This window comes from Corapipo altera, unplaced genomic scaffold, assembly GCF_003945725.1.
Source record: "Corapipo altera isolate COAL_440 unplaced genomic scaffold, ASM394572v1 1b, whole genome shotgun sequence".
NCBI lineage: Eukaryota > Metazoa > Chordata > Aves > Passeriformes > Pipridae > Corapipo > Corapipo altera.
This window is the reverse complement of record NW_020884881.1, coordinates 17,393,028-17,410,810: the sequence shown is the minus strand read 5'-3', so window position 1 is coordinate 17,410,810 and position 17,783 is coordinate 17,393,028. Positions and strand designations below refer to the sequence as shown.

Here is a 17,783-nt window from a genome sequence, read left to right as displayed (position 1 = left end):
GGATTTTTAGACATTTGTGATTCAAGAGTGTTGGAGTTTTTCTGTTTGTTTGGAAGTGAGAATACAGTCCAATGAAATATTGGGATTTTTCTCAAGAACTCAGTAAGATACAGACATTAAACACACAGCACCACCTCTAAAGTAGCTTTAGCAGCCCACTGACCCTGCTATGTGTTTAGCATTTTGTGAAGTCCGAGCAAATCATGAAACTGTTCTAACTAAAATTTGAGATACTAAAATATGAGAGACAAAAAGTTGTAGATTGCCATTTAGCTTTCCAAGCTTTAAGTTTCCACACTTAATTCCTCGGATTAGGTTTTTCTGACTTTTTATTGAAAAGAGATTTTAATTAAATGGTTTTATTTCATGAGTCAAGCCAAAGAAAAAATGTAAATATGTTGAGACTGGTAATAAATTTGGGAGAGTTGGCAGTGCTGCCTTTGGTGTTATAGTAATCCCGTGGTCCTAATGGGAGGCACCAACCCTTCCTTGCCAAACTCTGCTTCATTGTCCTGTATAAAACATGCAAGCACATGCCATCCTCATGTGTATATTTTATAGTGAGCAATTCCTCACTTTTCCTCCCCTCCTCTGATATCTGCTCATGCTAATTTAAAGGCAATGTTTCTCTCACATGCCTCTCCAGCCTCAGCGTCTAGCCCGCACTTTGTCTTTGGGGAAGGCTAATAATGTAGATGAATTACATTATGGGATTTGATTGTCTTACTTTAAAAGACAATGCAAGCTACATTAAGCACTAGCAACCTCTCAAGCAAACAGAAATTCCTCCTTCAAATATATACAAATTGCATGGAAAGCTTAGTTCAAAGGAGATTGATGTTGCTTGAATGTTTGCATTGAATTTGGCTGGCACTAGATCAGGTCTTAAAAGCTGCAGTTATTTAAGCCAATGAGCCTGTAAAGTAGTATACAGACAGTATAAACAGGGAGGTTTACTGTTATTAAGTGATTGTAGAAAATATTTCAGTGTTTTCAATATATAAAAAATATATGATCTATGAAGATTTTCTATTGTCCATTAACGTCAAATGTTTTGGCAGGAATAAATATTGGCTCATATGTTTCTATATATGTGACCATTCAGGACATAAAAACATGCAGTACTCCTAAAAAACACAAAGGGTATCTCTAAATTTCATTGAATAGACAGTGTATTTTGCTTCCTGAAGTTATACAGGAGGAGAAACCATGGTTTTGGCTTTTCTTCTTTGGCATTAAGATCCCTAAACCCTCTACAGCTGGGACTTTTCATATTTTTCCAATGTATGTTTGGTTTTTTTCCAGTCCTTTCCAAGTTCTCTCATAGTTTGGTTGCGTTTTGGGTTGAACTTCTGGCCCCTTCTGGGCCCAGTTCAATCCATTCCACCCTTCTTCTGCTACCCAAGCCAGATTTCCTCCTGTTGCAGAGTCTGTAGGACCAGATGGGTGAGAGAAACTCCGCAAGGTTCTGCTTTCTGAATATTTTCCTCTAATTGTTGAATTGGCTCAGTAGATCTGGAGGGACCAGTTGGAAGCCAGGACCATCTGCACAAAAGCTCTATACTTTTGCACTGGCCCAAGGATCCTGTATATCCTCTGACTCTTGAATGGCTTCATTCCAGCAAAACCATACTGAAGGAGGGTTTCTCCTGCTATGACCTCTTCAGGGCTATCATATTAAAAGTAAAGGTCACTGAGAAACTGTTTCCAGCTCAGGGGAGATAGCTGTTTCTTAAAGATAACTACCAGTTTTGAAAATGTTGACCTCAGGGACCAAAAACATTGAGCTTTTGTAATACTAATTCCATTGAAAGTCCTAGTTAATTTAACACATACAATTAGCTTTTATTTTTTTTTTAGCTAATAAATTAAACAACTCTCTTAAGCATTTTTGGGGGAGGAAGAATTTGAAGCAAGCGAGCCTGTTCTCAATCCACATGTTGTTCCTTCTCACAGGAAAAGGAGAGGCACCCTAAGAGTAAAACCAATGCTGAGCTGTTGATGAGATGCTTATTCAGGTGGTGAAAGTGCACGATATGGAAGCTTGGCCAAGTCTGGGCACAAGATCTGTAGCTCTCTCTTGTCTTTCCATAACTAGTAAAAAGAGGGTGAGGGGCTTTTTATTACCTTGGCTCCTCTGTGGAAGGAATTCATCCCACAGAACCTCAGCAGTTTGGAAAGTAGTCATCCTGTTTCCCTGCAATGTCAGTGAAGAGGGAGTCACTCCCAGGCAGCAATTCATCCTAAAAGGCTGAGGTTATCTATCTATTTTATAGATATTAGGAAAATATTATATATATTAGGAAGAAATTCTTCACTGTGAGGGTGGTGAGGCTCTGGCACAGGTTACCCGGAGAAGGTGTGGATGCCCCATCCCTGGAAGTGTTCAAGGTCAGGTTGGATGGGACTTTGAGCAACCTGGTCTAGTGGAAGGTGTCCCTGTCCATGGCAGGGGGTAAGAACTAGTTGATCTTTATGGTCCCTTCCGACCCAAGCCATTCTGTGCTTCTGTGATTCTATTTTAGGATCAGATGATTCATCCACCCCCTCTCTCTTCTCAGACTGTAGCAAGAGCCTGAGAGAGTAACTTTTATTAGAATTAAGTGAGATCAGATGAATCCTTCCCACTAGGATTGGAGCAGTTTCAACTGAGAAAAGCACACTTCTTGCCAGGATGTGTTTATAGCATATGTAACCTGAAAATGGGTTGAAATCCCACATAAGTCAACAAATGGGTCTAGTGCAGTTGGAACTAGGTGATCTTTAATATCCCTTCCAACTCAAGCCATTCTGTGAGTCTATGTACTTCCAGTTAGATTTAAGCATGTACTTTTAAAATAGAGCAGAATCAATGTGAACTTAAAAGTTGTTTTAAGGGCTTTGCTAAATCAGGCTGTAACTGGTCAGGATACCTCAAGCACTGTTCAGTTAAGCAGCTTTTCTAAAGTTAGGCAGAATATATACGGTTTGATGGAGGTAGTGCTCAGGTCCCCTGTGTATTTTAATTCTTAGAATATAGCTGGAATAACATCGCGCTCCACAGCTTGACACCCATTTTTACCATCAGCATCCAAAATGGCTGATGTCAGTGTCAGCAAATAGTTGCTTTTTGACCTGGAGATGATAAATTTTACCTTAATCCACATTTTTTAAGATGCAGTGAGGATTTAATTCAGAAGGAATAAATCCTAGTAATTGAGAAGGATAAAATTTCCAAAGAGAAAGAAGTCAAGTCAGTGGGAACTACTTATGAGCTATCAGATTTGGTTCTGATAATCACCACTGACTTTTAAATTCTCTGTGCATATGTTGTCACTAAATGTAGCCAGTGCCTTCCTTTTTTAGGAATTTGTTCAGCAAGCAAATCTCAGCTATTTCCTAATATGATTTTATTATGGTTTTGGAAACCCAAGAGTTGATGAGGCCTAAGAAGTCTTCAGGAACGGCTTGTGACTCTGTTCCCTCTACAAATACCCAATAATTTCAAATTTACAGTTATCAGAGGAGAAACGCTGCAGTGACTGAAACGAGGCAAATTGCTTCATTGTATGAAAGTTTGTGTCAGAGGCAGCACAAGAAGTTGTAAAATGTAAATCTCATGCTCTCAAATTTCCCCGTGTTTTCACAGAACTGCATCTGTGACTGTGCAGCACTACAAAAATTTCCTGTGAATGTGCTAATAGGCCTTATGAGAATGTTCTATCACCATCCATCTGTCACTTTTTAACAGGCCTGATTGGCAAGCACTTGTAACAACTGACATCTGTTCTCGCTTATTGATATGTAGATTTATGGTAATTGCTGTGAACAATAAGACACAAAATTACCTAAGGTGAACATTAAATTAAATTTTCATGCCCCTATCCTTATAAATAATTTTTTTAAAAAATCTTAAGTTTCAAGCAAGACATACTGTGCATCTGTTTTGTACATAATTTAATTGTTTTTTTAATCTGCCAAATGACAAAATGAAAGTTGAATTTCCTTGCGATCTTGAATATTTGCCAAGCTGATAGTGCATTGGTAAATACATGTTATTAAAAATGGAATCAAACTGTATTGTGATTCTGGTTTTTTTAATCATTTCCCTTTAATTCCCAACATTGTCTCCATCATGAAGATCAAGAGTTATTCCGTACCCAGAAGGTTTTTTTCCTCTACGGCAGGATTTTCATTTTTCATGTGCAGCTCTGCCTATGAGGCTGTTCCTCAGTGTTAAGCAATTTGCATTTCTTCAGAGAGAGGTGCATTTGCTGAGTGAGCAGCACTTTCAAATAAAACCCATCTACTCATTTGCGGTCCAGCCCTGTTGCGGGATTTGGGACTGCTTTGAAAAAACTGTAGGATGTGAAATGTGTGCAGAGAGTGTGTGAAAGGGGAGAGAATGAGAAAGCAGATTCATCTCACAGAACTGTACCTCAGCTGCAGTTCAGTTGAACTCAAAATCCCCAGTTCAAAGCAAAGTACTTTTGGGGACTGGGACTTGAGAGCATTTGGCTTCCCTCCTCCAAGGTTGTCCTATCAAGCGGGACGTTGATGCTCCTGACAAGTTGATGGGAGAAACCAATAAAGAGAGAGCAGAGATGGTAAAATGCCCAGGGAACATGAAACAGTGATGACAGGACTTATTTTTTAGATGTTTAAGCAGACAGAGGATCCTAAAGAGGTTGCATATTAAGTGATAAAACTGTTGACAAAATCTGCTCTAGAGCGTGCTGGGTGACAGTGTGTGCCATGAGCCCTTGCTGACAGTCACATTTGGGTGCTCTTGCTCAAGTGTGACAACAGCAAGGAGTCTTTTTTTCCTTCAGGCACCCAAGCTGACACCCTATAACATCTGCAGACCTGTTTTGTGGCCAGGGTCTTACAGTCCACAGTAAAACAGATTAGATGGGGAGACAACTTTGTCTCCACTGAGCTCTTGTTCATTCATCTTCTGTGGGCATTGAACTCGTTTGTCAAATCGATGGGTTCCTCTTGTGTTTCCACAGGAAACATCCCACTATATTAAAAAAAAAAATTTTGTGGGATGAGGCAATGATGGTATTTGTTTTGCATCCACATGGACACAACAGTTGAATTTGAATTGTGTCTTGCAAAATTGTTTGGGTGGGTAGTGTTTGAGAGAAGACTTATTTTTTAAGATGGTCATTAGCTTCCAAAAGAAACCTGAAAGAGCATTTTTGGTCACATAATTCCTCCAAGTACACTGTACAGATTACAGACTAAGAAGGGCTGTGTCTTGGATCAGCTAAAACCTTAACTCCTACAATTGTCATTGTGTCACATTTTCAAAAGCACCATCTGAGCTGACTTTGAGTATTGAGTGAGGCACAGACATTAGAACTTCAGCCAGACCAGCTGCTCACCTGAGGCCTGACCTGCCTGTTGGAACATGCTGTATTAAAATCTAAATTAAAGCCCTTACTATTTAAATGCCTCCATTTTTGAATGTGCTCACTTAAATGCAGGTATATCTCCTCTGCATCTTCTAAAATAATGAAGCAACAGATGACTGAGTAACTTGATATCATAGTCCAGAGCTTACAGTCCGAAAGACCCAGCCTCAATGATGGTCAGGCTGATACTAATTTGATGTACTTAGTTCATATATGTTTTTAGACATGAACTATCAAAAGGAAATTGAGTACAATTATTGGTTACTGTGCAGTGTAACCTTAGTAGTTATATTCAGAGGAGACATGGGAAACAAACTGTGTTCATCCCAATTATATGACCCTGTCCTGAATGTGTTTTAAATGTTAGTTATCTTCTTTACACCCCCTGTTGTATCAGGAAATAATATTGCGCCTGGGCTTCACACAGAGTTTAAATGACTTTTAATTCTACACTACCCTTACAGAAGAGGCACAAACCACGTTTAATTTTCCTGAAGCATAGGCTGGTGCCTTTGCTGCATTTTCTCAACTCCGAGGTAGAGAAGTGAGAGATACCATACAGAAAGTGAAGGAAGTGGTTCCAGAATATAGATGTCTTGGGAGTGAGAAGAATTGAGTTTCTTGGCAAGGCACACCGCAAGCTCCACATCCATTGAAAATAACTATTTTCACCACGATGATGATGATGATGGTGATGATGATGATGATGGTGATGATTACATGTTTCAATTAACCCTATTTCTTCTCCACATAGGCATGAACGCTTTACAATTACAGAATTTGGCAACTTTAGCAGCCGCAGCAGCCGCCGCCCAGACCTCAGCTACCACCACCAATGCAAATCCTCTCTCCACAACGACTGGTGCTCTGGGAGCCCTCACAAGTCCAGGTAAGAGCAGAGTGCTTGATTTCAACATGGGAGTAAATGGGAACATGAGAGTTAAAATGGTGATTCTGTGTTGTGTTTAGGTTCCACGCCCATATGCATTCTGGAGACCCTTTAATTACTGAATACATCTTTGTTGCTGTTGTTTTTAAGCAAATAACTACTTTTTCAAGTGGTCTGATGTGGACATGTTCACCTTTCCCGAGTCATTTCAGGGGCCATTAAAGCCTAACAGACCCATCTCACAAAATTCTGTGTGAAAACTGCAATTGCATGGGAAACTTAAGCTAAAATTAACTTCTCAGGAAGACTTCAGAACATTACCAAATTCTTCCTGTCCTACAGAAAAATCAGCTCAGGTGGTTCTGAGAGACTGATCTTTGATTCCCGGCACATGCTGGAAATTGCCTTTACCCATCATGGTGAAGACATTCTCTCCTTTTTTTCCTTCTATTTTTTTACTGTACCTCAGCTGAGCTTTCTTCTGATCCTGAGTATACAGTCACAGAAGTGATATCAGATGCACAAGGAATACACAGACAAAAGACTAGTCAAAAGACAGCTTTATGGGGGAAAAAAGGGACAGGATAAGAGGTGGGGATGCCTCCATGACCACCCTGTGGACTTCCAGCCATGAATGTCTGATGTCTGCAAAACCCTTGAGAGAAATCAGGGTAAATTCAAACTTTAGTAACACTTCAGCGACACTTCAGCATCTCCAGAATCCAGAGAGAGAGGGAGATTGATTCAGTATAGTTACTCTGGATTTACAGTGGTGTAGCTGAGTAAAGAATCTGGCCACTTATCGTTACATAAAGGCTGCAGGGTGTAATTATTTGCATCATGAAGTGTGTTTATTGCTGTTCTAAAAAACATTCATATTATTTTAGACACCACTAAAGAACGTTTGTGTTTAATCTTGTTTAAGTGTGTATTTATTCCCCGTGAAAAAGTAATTCATGGCAGACGGTTTGAGCTCATCAGTAAGGAAAACAGCCTTCACTGCACAATAGAACTGGGACTGAGTGTGGTGCCGGGTGTTGGCACTGGCCAAGGCTTCCCATTATATTGCAGTTTTATTGTTTGTTTGGGACAGAGGTTAATACCTAGTTTGTGCAGAATTTTCCTGTTTCTGGCATGAGCCTCATTTTGACCTAAAAATAATATTTATTAGCAACATCTCTGAGAGGCAGGTTGGGTGAAAATAATTTATGTATATAAATTATATATACATGATATATGTATATATGTATTTGCTGATATATGCTGATATATGTATATATGTATTTTTAAACCTGAGCAATCTCTCCCCTCCGTCCTGGAGCTGGGACTTAACGCGTTGCAAAAGGCTAGTCCCACTGTCAATGTTTCCGTGTTACTCCTGTCTAAATGTCACCCATTTACAGAAGCAGAAATGTTGCATTTCATGGATGTTCTTTGGTATCACTGTAGTTTAGCTGTTAAATGTCTGAGCAACCTGTCCTTCCAAAACACACTCAACATACCTTGATCCATACTGACAAGACTTCTCGGTGTTGGGTACTATGGTGCAGAGGGGCTGGAAATTAACTATTTTTTATCATTGCTGCTCTGCAGCAATGTGGCACCGGAACGTTCCTGTCATGCACTTTTTCTTAGCATGTCAGCACAGAGTTTGGACTCAACCTTAAGGTCCACATTTGCATCCTTCCCCCTCCAACGCAGTTTTCTTATCCAACCTGGCTGACTTGCTGTTCCCTCTCTTAACACGGTCTTGAGGCTCCTTGAATACCTGGGAAGTGTTTTTATCTGATGTCCAAGTCTGCAGAGGCCGTGATTAACCAGGTGCTTCAGCTGGGCTGGGTAGATACATAAGCTTTGTATTGCTCAGGGTGGTATTGTAGAGCAGGCACCAGGTTTTTTCCAATGAGATTAAAGATTTTGGCTAACACATTGAACTTGTTATTTTCAAAAAATTCTGGATGTTTAGCCTTTGAAATAGTGTTTTCAGTATGCCAGTTGATTTTGAAAGTCTTATAGATAGTATCTGTACACAATTGTTTCTAATATTAGACATTTTGGTGTGCCAAAGAAAAATGTGTATCTAATAGATCCACTGACCTATCTATACTGCACAACCAACCTAAAATGCAGCCTTATTAAAATGTTCTTCAGTTTAACCTTCCTTATCTGGTTCCACATTCCTCACCCTTTTAAATATTTTGTAAACCTGAATAATATCTTCAATGATCTTCCTCTGCTCTATGGAAAATGAATTTAGTTTGATAAAGCTTTTCATAGTAGCTCAAAGTATTGCCACTAAAGCTTGAGATACGTTGGCAGAAAGCATTTAAATCTGACTTTTAGTGTGTGGATGTTTGGAGGCCTTGAGGATATTTTTTTGGTCTAGTTTTCTTTTAATAGAACACTTCACTTTGTTGTGTTTCATAAGTGTAAATTATTTTGTCTGATTTCAAAGCCTGCACTAAGCTCAGGAAGAAATGTTTGTGTCTCTCCAGATAATGTATTAAATTAATATTTCTCAGTTGAGAAAACAGCCCAAATTTAGGGCAGTGCAAAGGTAGATGCTTAAATGTAATCCTTTGCTTGATGCTGTTAAAGGCAAAATACTACACACAACAGGGGTGGGCATAAGTGTGTGTTTCTAGTATGCTTTAAACCATGGCAGCCACGTAAATCATATCCATGTCTCTACCCAGATATAACTGTGTCTTTCCTGAAGGTTTCTCCTGAATCAATCTTTGACCAAGAGTTCTTGTTCTGTCCTTTGTAAATGTGTCATAAGAGCCCCAAAAAGTGGTTATTTTAGTTAAAATTCATCTTGAGGCCTGATTTTACATAGATAATATTTAGCAACCTTCGGTGCATCAAACTAGTACAGAGGGGATAATGGTGAGACCAACTTTGAGGCACTGGCAACACAGAAAAACAGGCCAGGAAGTGAGGAACCAACAGGACATCTGATATTTGAGGATTTCCAAACAAATTAAACTCCAATGATCTTTCCCTCATACATTCTGACTAAATAACTTTGACCGCAAGAGAGTCTGAGGACACTCATTCTCCTCCATGTGCTGAATACTTTCTCTTATGCTTGAAAGACTATTCATTCAGAAAGAACAGAGACAATACAATCCCCCAAACTATTAATTTTTTCATAATTGTAAATTTATAATTTCAATTTTGCATACCCATGGAAGTCTCTCCCTACAGCATTGTTAGAAATGATTTTTTAAAAGCCTTTGCTTAAAAAAACATGAAAGATTAAGCTTTCATTTTAGTAAAAATCCCCTCAGGCAATAAATAGGTTCTTTTGTCTCTTGGCCCTGGAAAAAAAAATTAAAATGGTTTAAATTGCCTATGGTTAAAGTAACTGTTTCTTGCAATTATCAGATGGTAGTGAATAAAAATTAAAATGAAATCATGAAAGACTAAAAGCCAGGTAAATGCATATTATGTCTTTCATGAGTTTCTCATGGGTCTTCTGAAGACTCATTTAATCATGTTTCTTGTCTTTTATTTTGATATGATAATTGTTTCCTTTATTTACTTTAATCACCTCTATTTAGTTAATTAATTCTTCACTTTATTTTCACTTCACTTGCTTAGGATACTTTTCCTGTTTTAAAGGGAGGTACCAGTAGTATTTCATACCATTTTAAAGGCAGGTACTTGAAGTATTTAGTAAAACAAGGAGTTGGACTGGGGTAGCTTTTACTTGCCTCCAGGTTGTCTGATCCATTTTGTCTCAATTCCCTTTTGCTTGGGCCTTGGAATTTTGCATTTCTTGTTAACTGGGAAGGGCTTTTGGAGGGACTCCCTCAGCTGTAGGTATCCACACTGTAAATTTCCCAGTTTGGGCAGGATGAATCTCAGCCGAATGTCAGGAACCTTATTCTCTCCTCCAGAGACTGTCCTTGACACGTCCTGCAAATGGATCACTGAGCAAAGAGCTTGCAGGGAGGCTGCTATTCCAGAGCCTGCAGAGATTTAGTGTTCATTCAGTGGGTGGTGGGAAGGCCTGGAGGTGGATACAAAGGAGGAACATACAAACTCAGGATCAAAGTATCTGCCTCTAACACCGTCTGACATTTAATTTGCCTCAGTTGACCCACTACCCTAATTTTCCCAAGGGTGTATTTTGACTGTCCTGGGTGGTACAAGATTAATACAGCTCTGTAAAACGTGGACCAGTCAGAGCAGGCTGGTGAAAGCCACATCCCGTCAAGGTTTTAGTATCTCCAAGGATGGAGATTCCACAGCCTCCGTGAGCTCATTTCAATTTTGTGTCTTAAAATTCATACACAAATGTTTTTTCAGTAGCCAGTAGGGAAGCCCTTCTATGTGCAAATGAAGAGATGAAACATCTAATTATGTATCCAAATTTATCTGCATGGACATACACAATATCATTTCTGAGCTGTGGGGGGATAGAATTGCTAAACCAGAAGTTAATTCAGTTTCAGACTTGGGAGCCTTCATTTTCCATGACATTTTCATGATTATTTGGTTCTCTAAACTATTATTTATTCACACAGCTGAAGTAGCTATTCATGCTTCAGTAAAAAACTCTTTAGGTTTATCTGCTCTGTAAACCTAAGAGGAAATATTTCTGGAAAAAAACCCCAAACTGATAGTGTCGACTTTTTTCTTTTAATGACCTCTTAAAATCCAGCCCAGCTTTTGTCATCTTGTATCAGTATTCAGCCATTAGCTCTTATGTTGAAAAAAAAGTTCTCCTAAGTCTAAAAATACTCATTTTCAGACAGATGCTGACATTGAAGAATAACAGCCCCAAAAAACAGAAGACTGTGAAGTATAGAATAAACTGAAAAAAAGGAAAAAAGATTACACTGCCTGTCCTGTAAGAATTAATTCATTCTTTCCCTCTTCTCAAAGCAGAGAATTATAACTTCTAGCTATGATCCATGGCTCATTATTTTCTCTGCCCCCCAATCTGGGATGAGGATTGTCTTTGTTAGTTGAAGGTGTTCATGTTGTGAACACAGTTGTCGAAATATTAGAAATTTTATAGAATATACAATATGCTTCAGCTGAGAAGCAGTGAAGAATGTTCAAATACTCATTCTTAGAAGATTTGCTTTTTGTTCACTTCAGTACAATACATTTTTCTCCAATCAGCGGTGCAAGGCTGCCACCGTGACATTTTGTTAGAGGCCAGTGCACCCACTGAGATAGCTGAGATTCGCTTCCAGGATGATGCAAAAATAATCCTACCAGTAGGTGTGTAGGAAGGTCTGACAGTTTGCTAAAGAATGAATTGAAGTAGTTGTTTCATGTTGGAAAAGATTGGTTTAAAATGCAGAATGGCACTCGTCACACTGTAGTAACAAATTGATTATTTTTGTACCATTTCATGTGGAATTAATGCAAGTTCCATTATTGTAAAGTCATTTAAAATAAGCTTTGCTAGTTTTGCAGAACATAGAAAACTTCCCAAGTATAACTGTTCATTATTTTTAGTATAAAGATACAGTTGATAAATATAACACGTAGCTTAAATAAAGGTTTATACATTATACATCCAATGCACATACTTAAACATCCCAAGTGTATGTTTTTAAATTTTGTATTTAAATCTAATTATAAAATTAGCACCCTTGTCTTAGTGCTTGGAGGACAGAGAAGTGCAATGCCTTAACCCTGATCTCAGCACCAATTTTTTGAAAGTATGTGTTTTCAAGGAAGCTATGGAAGAAAATCTTGCCTTAGCATGCCCACCTCTTGTTATTGGACTGCATAGGTATGTGATGAGAGAAATAGTCAGCTGGTCTTACCCACATGGTGTTAAGTTTCTGAGTCTGTGGTTAGGCTTCTAAATAAGTGAATTGGCTTTCACTGCTCTTAGTGCCCAGAGATTATGCTACTTCTTGGAGAGATATATTGGTACTAAGCTCATCTGATAATTAGGTCACCCTTAAGCAGGCATGCAAACAGGAACTGGAGCCAAAAATAGGAAACTGGGTATGTATTTTTGACCTACATTTGTATTTTTAATAATGCTTCAAAATGTCTTAAATTACTGAAGAAGAAAAGAGTGGGAATTGTGGCTAAAAATCTCCCAGAGCCCCAGTAGAGTAAATGGAGAGGTGAATGGTGATCAATTCCCTTGGACCCTCCCTGGTACATCACTGTGTCTCTTCCTGTTCTCCTTTTTGGAAAAATGAGCCAGTGATAACCTGAAGGATGCTGATGGTAGCAGACAGTCCATCAGTTTTGGATGCCTGACAACTGCAGAAGGAGTCATTTTGCCAAAGTTCCCTTATCTGTTTTAGAATCAACATTATCAAGTTATAAATATTTGGCACAGAGATCTCCAGGTGTTTCCTCAGAATTGCATAAATGTCATTGTATGCAGTCAAGCATTGTGCTGGCTAATTCTTCAGGTTTGTTTTTTGCCTTTTTTTTTTTTTTTAGGAAACAACATACAGTACTAAACCATGGATTAGTAGGATCTAATTCAACAGGAGACATGTTTGTTTTTTAAACATTAGTACATTATCATCTTCCTAAAGTATTAAATCCATTGCCTTAGCACATGTCAGTATTTACTTTGCTTGTAGTATACAAATAATACTTATAATACATTATATTTTGTAAGTGTCTCTCTACCCCACCTTAATCTCTATTTCAAGCTACAAGAATCCCCGTTTGTATAAAAGGCTATTTTTCTTTCCATTGGAAGCACTATTTCAAGTTCATTCAGTGTTGCTTTCTACTAAAGAAACATGATAGTATCAGCTTGCCTATACAGGTAGATATGTGAGCTTATATATAATATATCTTACACAAAGTACCAAGCCCAGAAAATGCTGCAGTTCATAATATCCAGGAAATAATGTGAATCTTAGAAAAATTCATGCATTTGAAGGAGCATTCCCCTATTTCAGGTTTACTACTGCCAACACTGTTCCTTTAACTCTACTCAATTTTGTGTGTGGCCATGGTCCATGGATAGTCCTGGTCCATTTCCCTAAGGCAGGATAATTAGAAATAACAACAACAGCAATAATAATAATAATAAAAAATGTCTTTAACCTAATTCTTTCAGCATTCTCTCAAAAGAACTTATTTGTTTGAATATGGGGCTACTGATTCATTTTATGTGTTGGCCAAACAAAAATATCTGCAGCATTTGCATGTGTTTAAAATCAAGTAAGGTAAACCCTTAACTGCCTTTGCTGTGCACAGGACAAAAATGTGCAATATGGATGAAAATAACCAGTGTCACATTGAGCTATATATGACTTTACCAATGGTCTGCAAAGGACCTGGCTGGGTAATTTTACATTAGGCAGGATAATCCTCGAGTTCTGCGGCTTACAGGGGTGAGTGACTGTATCCTGTGGATGTGCTATTACAATAAGGTTGTACTTGCACACCCCACTAAAAATCCCTTCTTCCATGGAAATTATTATTCATGCACTTTTGGGATTCATAACTCCTTTAACTACAGGCTCAGATTTTCAGTATACAGTTATCTCATCTCTATTCTGAAATACCACAGATAGGACTCCCAAGTGTCTGAAGTAAACAAGTCTTTTAGAAACATCTTGTTGCAGTGGGAAGACAAACAACCCCCAAGGATTTTTTTACCTGATCTTAAGACAGATGTATGAGAGAGGTGAAAAAGAAGATGAATCAGGCCATCCTCTCCTATGTACTTGAATTTGAATTGCCGTGTATGCATGTGGTTAGTACTCAAACAACAAAGACATTGCTTACCTTGAACTGTAGCCTTGGACTCTGCCGACACTCAGGTTTTTTATGGAGAGAGAGAGATGCTACTGCTTGTTGTTTGTCATTGCTTAGTGCTGAAAGTGTGTGAAAGATGTTGCAGGTACCTGGGGGGCAATGGGGAGGAACCTGTACTCCAGGCAGGAGATCCTGACCTCAAGTAGAGCCTTATTGATTCTAGATCAGAAATTCTTTGGAAAGTGATTTAGGAGTGGCTGTATGCTGAAGTGGCTCCACATGGAGGTCATTTCAGCATCAGGGCATGAGTCCCTGAGCAATAGCTCGCTCCAAATTGTGTGAGGTAGCAGTAATAAACGTGAGAGCACAGCTTGAAGTTCCCTGTAGAAATGGTTTTGATGTGAACTCAGTGGTGCATCAATGAACATAGCCACAGCCCTTGGCCCCGCTGAGTAAAACAGAGTCATAAATGCTCAGTAATTGTTTGTTTTCTTCATATTGTGGTGATTCAGTTTGGTTTGATTTCAGTAAAGAGTTACAGTTGGAAATATCTAATGGTCAGCTATGAAGGTTAACTCAAGTCAGTTCATTGTACCTTATTATTCTCTTCCCAAGCCTCTCTAAAGTACTTCCCACCCAAAACCAAAGGTGATTTATCACTGTGCTCTACTGGGGAGAATGCACAGTATGTTGGAGGCACAGTGCTGAAGTACAGCTTGTAGTTTCCACTGGAGGTGGATGATCTTCACTGAGCAATGCATTTCAACAAAACAGAAGCATCAGTGTGGAGTTGGCTCAGAATATTAACTGCTTTTTACTCTCTCTCTCTCTCTCTGTCTTCATAATGTCACAGGAAAATATACCCTTAAACACCAAGATTCACAAAACCAGCCTAGATTCACAAAGACATGCCCAATCAATAAACCCTTGTTTGTTAAAATACCTTCTGTTAGACAGATAGGTTTGGAGGAAACTTATGGGACAGAAGACTAGAAAACTACAAAAATAACCAGCTGATAGGTTTGTCTTCCATCCCTGTAGTCCTTCTGTATGCTCTGTCTTTTCCTCCTTCTTTGCACTGCTGTGGAAGGTTCATAGTCCATTGTAATTTCAAGACAATCATAAATATCATGTTAGGTGTTGACATAAATAATATAAATGATTAAAATAAATTACCCTGATTTTCACTTCTCCCAAGCTCACCAAGCTCCCTTAACTTTCAAAGACCCATGCACTACTGCATAGTATGGATATATGAGTCTAAAGTTAATCTCCAGTTCTTGAAGACCTTGGCTTCTGAATTCGTAAAGAATTTGAGTTTGAATTCGTTTACCTCTTTATGTTTTATTTTTTTTTTATTCTTGTATAAGTCAATCTACACAAAGGACTTTGTAAACTCTAAAGCTATTTTCAGAAAGAGAACAAAATATCACAATAGGGAAAGACTCCTTCCTCTCCTTCTCTCCCACTCCCTCTGTCATGCTTACTCTAATTTGCACATGCATGCACACAGATACACAGAAGCCATCAGATAGAGTGGATGATGTTCTCCCCTCCTCCTTTGCTCACTACTACTTCTCTTTCCCTGTTCCTTCAGAAGATATGAACAACCTTTTACAGGAACAGTTCACCTGTGAGCAATGAAGAAGTAGAGGGACACTGACTTATTTGAGAAAGGCTGTGCTATTGGTATATGTCTTTCTATATTGTCATTCTTGTTTCCCCCGACTCTCTCTTGCTCTCTTGCTTTTCTGGTGTTCTTTCCCTGGAGTGCATCTGTCACTTTCATTTTATTCTATCCAAGCACTAGCAGAGCACTTAAACTTACTAGAATCTTCTCTTTGACATGTCAGACAGCACTTCCAAGGTACCAGAAAATGTTGCTTCTTTCCCTACAGCAGTGGCAATGTGTTTGTCAGAGGACCTTATGGAAAATAAACACTCCAGGCCAGGAAAATCCACTTCTCCTTTGCCAAAAAATCACCCTGAGAAATAGAACCAGTGCATGCTGGTACTGTTAGCAAGGGGGAGACCACCAGTTTGTGCAAGAGTGAATGCTCAGATTGGCTGGAGATCACTGTAAAGGGCAGACAATTTAATGCCAATCACACAAGCTAGTTAGATTAGAATACTGATGAGCCCTAGTGAAAGGCCAACTACATCTTCTTTTAGCAAAAATATTAAAATGCCCCCATTTCTCCCACCTCCCCCTCCAGATTCTCCACAAGAATAAATTAAAACTTGGAGGTGTGGTTATTATCACAGAATAATTAGACCCCATGGGATTAGAGACACTCAACGTTTGTTAATGCCCCTGGGTTGTGATTATCTAATAATGATGATGCCTCTGTCATTGCTTAATTATTCTTCCCCTTTAAAATGTTCCTTCAGCAGTCAGAGCCCGTAGTGTGCTCATTTCAGACAGAAATGCCGCTGCAAATTCCTGAGAGCAATGTCACATGGGCACTGTGATTGACTTACCCACTTCTCCCCCACGCCCATGTTTATAATCCTCATTTCATAAGCTCCAGCATTACTACATTTGAATAATTCCCCTTTTCCATAAGACATTTCATTTGTGTGTTTAGGAGAAGGTTTGGGTCCTCTATCTCTTCAAAAACACCAGGTAGTGTTAGTGCTACATAAAGAGAACAAACCTTAATCAATTGATCTTAAATATGTAAGATCAGACTTGGCCAGAATCCCACATAACTCCAGGTCAGTGGTCCAGATTCCCAGCTACATAAGAGCCTCCTACAGCTGAGTGCTGTTCATCTCTGTTTAAGAGAGTACAACAGCTAAAATAACGTTATAAATCAGGCCAAAGTTTGAAGCTTTGCACAGCCTTTTGTCCAACACAGCTGAACTTTGTCCAATATCTTTAGTCTTTCACTCAGGTCAGTAGGTGTTTATTGTGTTTAGTTACAGTTTGCAAGACATAGTTACAAACATCATTGTTTTTTACAACTGAAGATTAGAAAGAAAACAGAGAACGCAGCCTTAATCTGATTATCCTTAAATCCAGTGTTGTCTCTTAGCGTTATTATCCCTTTTGGACTAAGCAAGGGACAAAGGCATATTATGTTTACCCGAGAGATTTTGTGTAGTAAACAAAGATTTTAAATTCAGCTTGCTAAAATTAGAGATTTCTACTTTGGGTTTAATATTTCTTTTTCTTTTTTCCTTATAGTTCTCTTATAAAACTCTTATAATTTTTTCTATGTCACTGGCTGGGGAGCTGTTAGAAGTATTAAAATAATTTTTTTTTTCTTTTTTTTTTTTACTGCCTTTACTCGCTTTGTATAATTTCTTTATATCTTTTATTTACCACCTTCTACCGTAATTTTATTTTCTGTTATGCATTACTGAATCTGAGAGGAATCTAAAATCTCAAGGAATCATCCAAAGTCAGAACCCCATTTGTTAGATGTAGATCTGACCCTGGAAATCTAGCCCATGCAATGTAGTTGTGGCAACCTAGAATCAGAGTTAAGTGGCATATTCAGTGTCAAACTCTGTTCCTGTAAACAGACCCAAGAACAGAAACCAGTTCTTGGATCTATTCAGTTTTCTGCCAGCACATCTTCATTCTTCAGCCTTCTTTCATTCTGCCTTAGTCTGACCTGACTTTTTCTACTTTTCTGCTACACTGTTCTAATTCCCATAGAATAATTGAGGTTAGAAGGCCCCTTGGGAGGTTTGTAGTTCAACCCCCTGCTCAAACCAGGGTCAGATGGGAGGTGAGATCAGGTTGTTTAGGGCTTGATCCAAATGAGTCTTGA

At 38.7% G+C, this 17,783-nt stretch overlaps 1 protein-coding gene across 11 annotated transcripts in view; it reads left to right on the top strand.

The window, feature by feature from the left end:
* Nucleotides 1-17,783, top strand: part of CELF2 (CUGBP Elav-like family member 2) — a 554,249-nt gene that overhangs the window by 505,534 nt on the left and 30,932 nt on the right. For all 11 annotated transcript variants that reach the window (XM_027639964.1, XM_027639960.1, XM_027639958.1 and 8 more), the window contains one exon: nt 6,154-6,288. In XM_027639964.1, the coding sequence (XP_027495765.1) occupies nt 6,154-6,288 (135 nt within the window). The remainder of the gene's footprint in view (nt 1-6,153; nt 6,289-17,783) is intronic.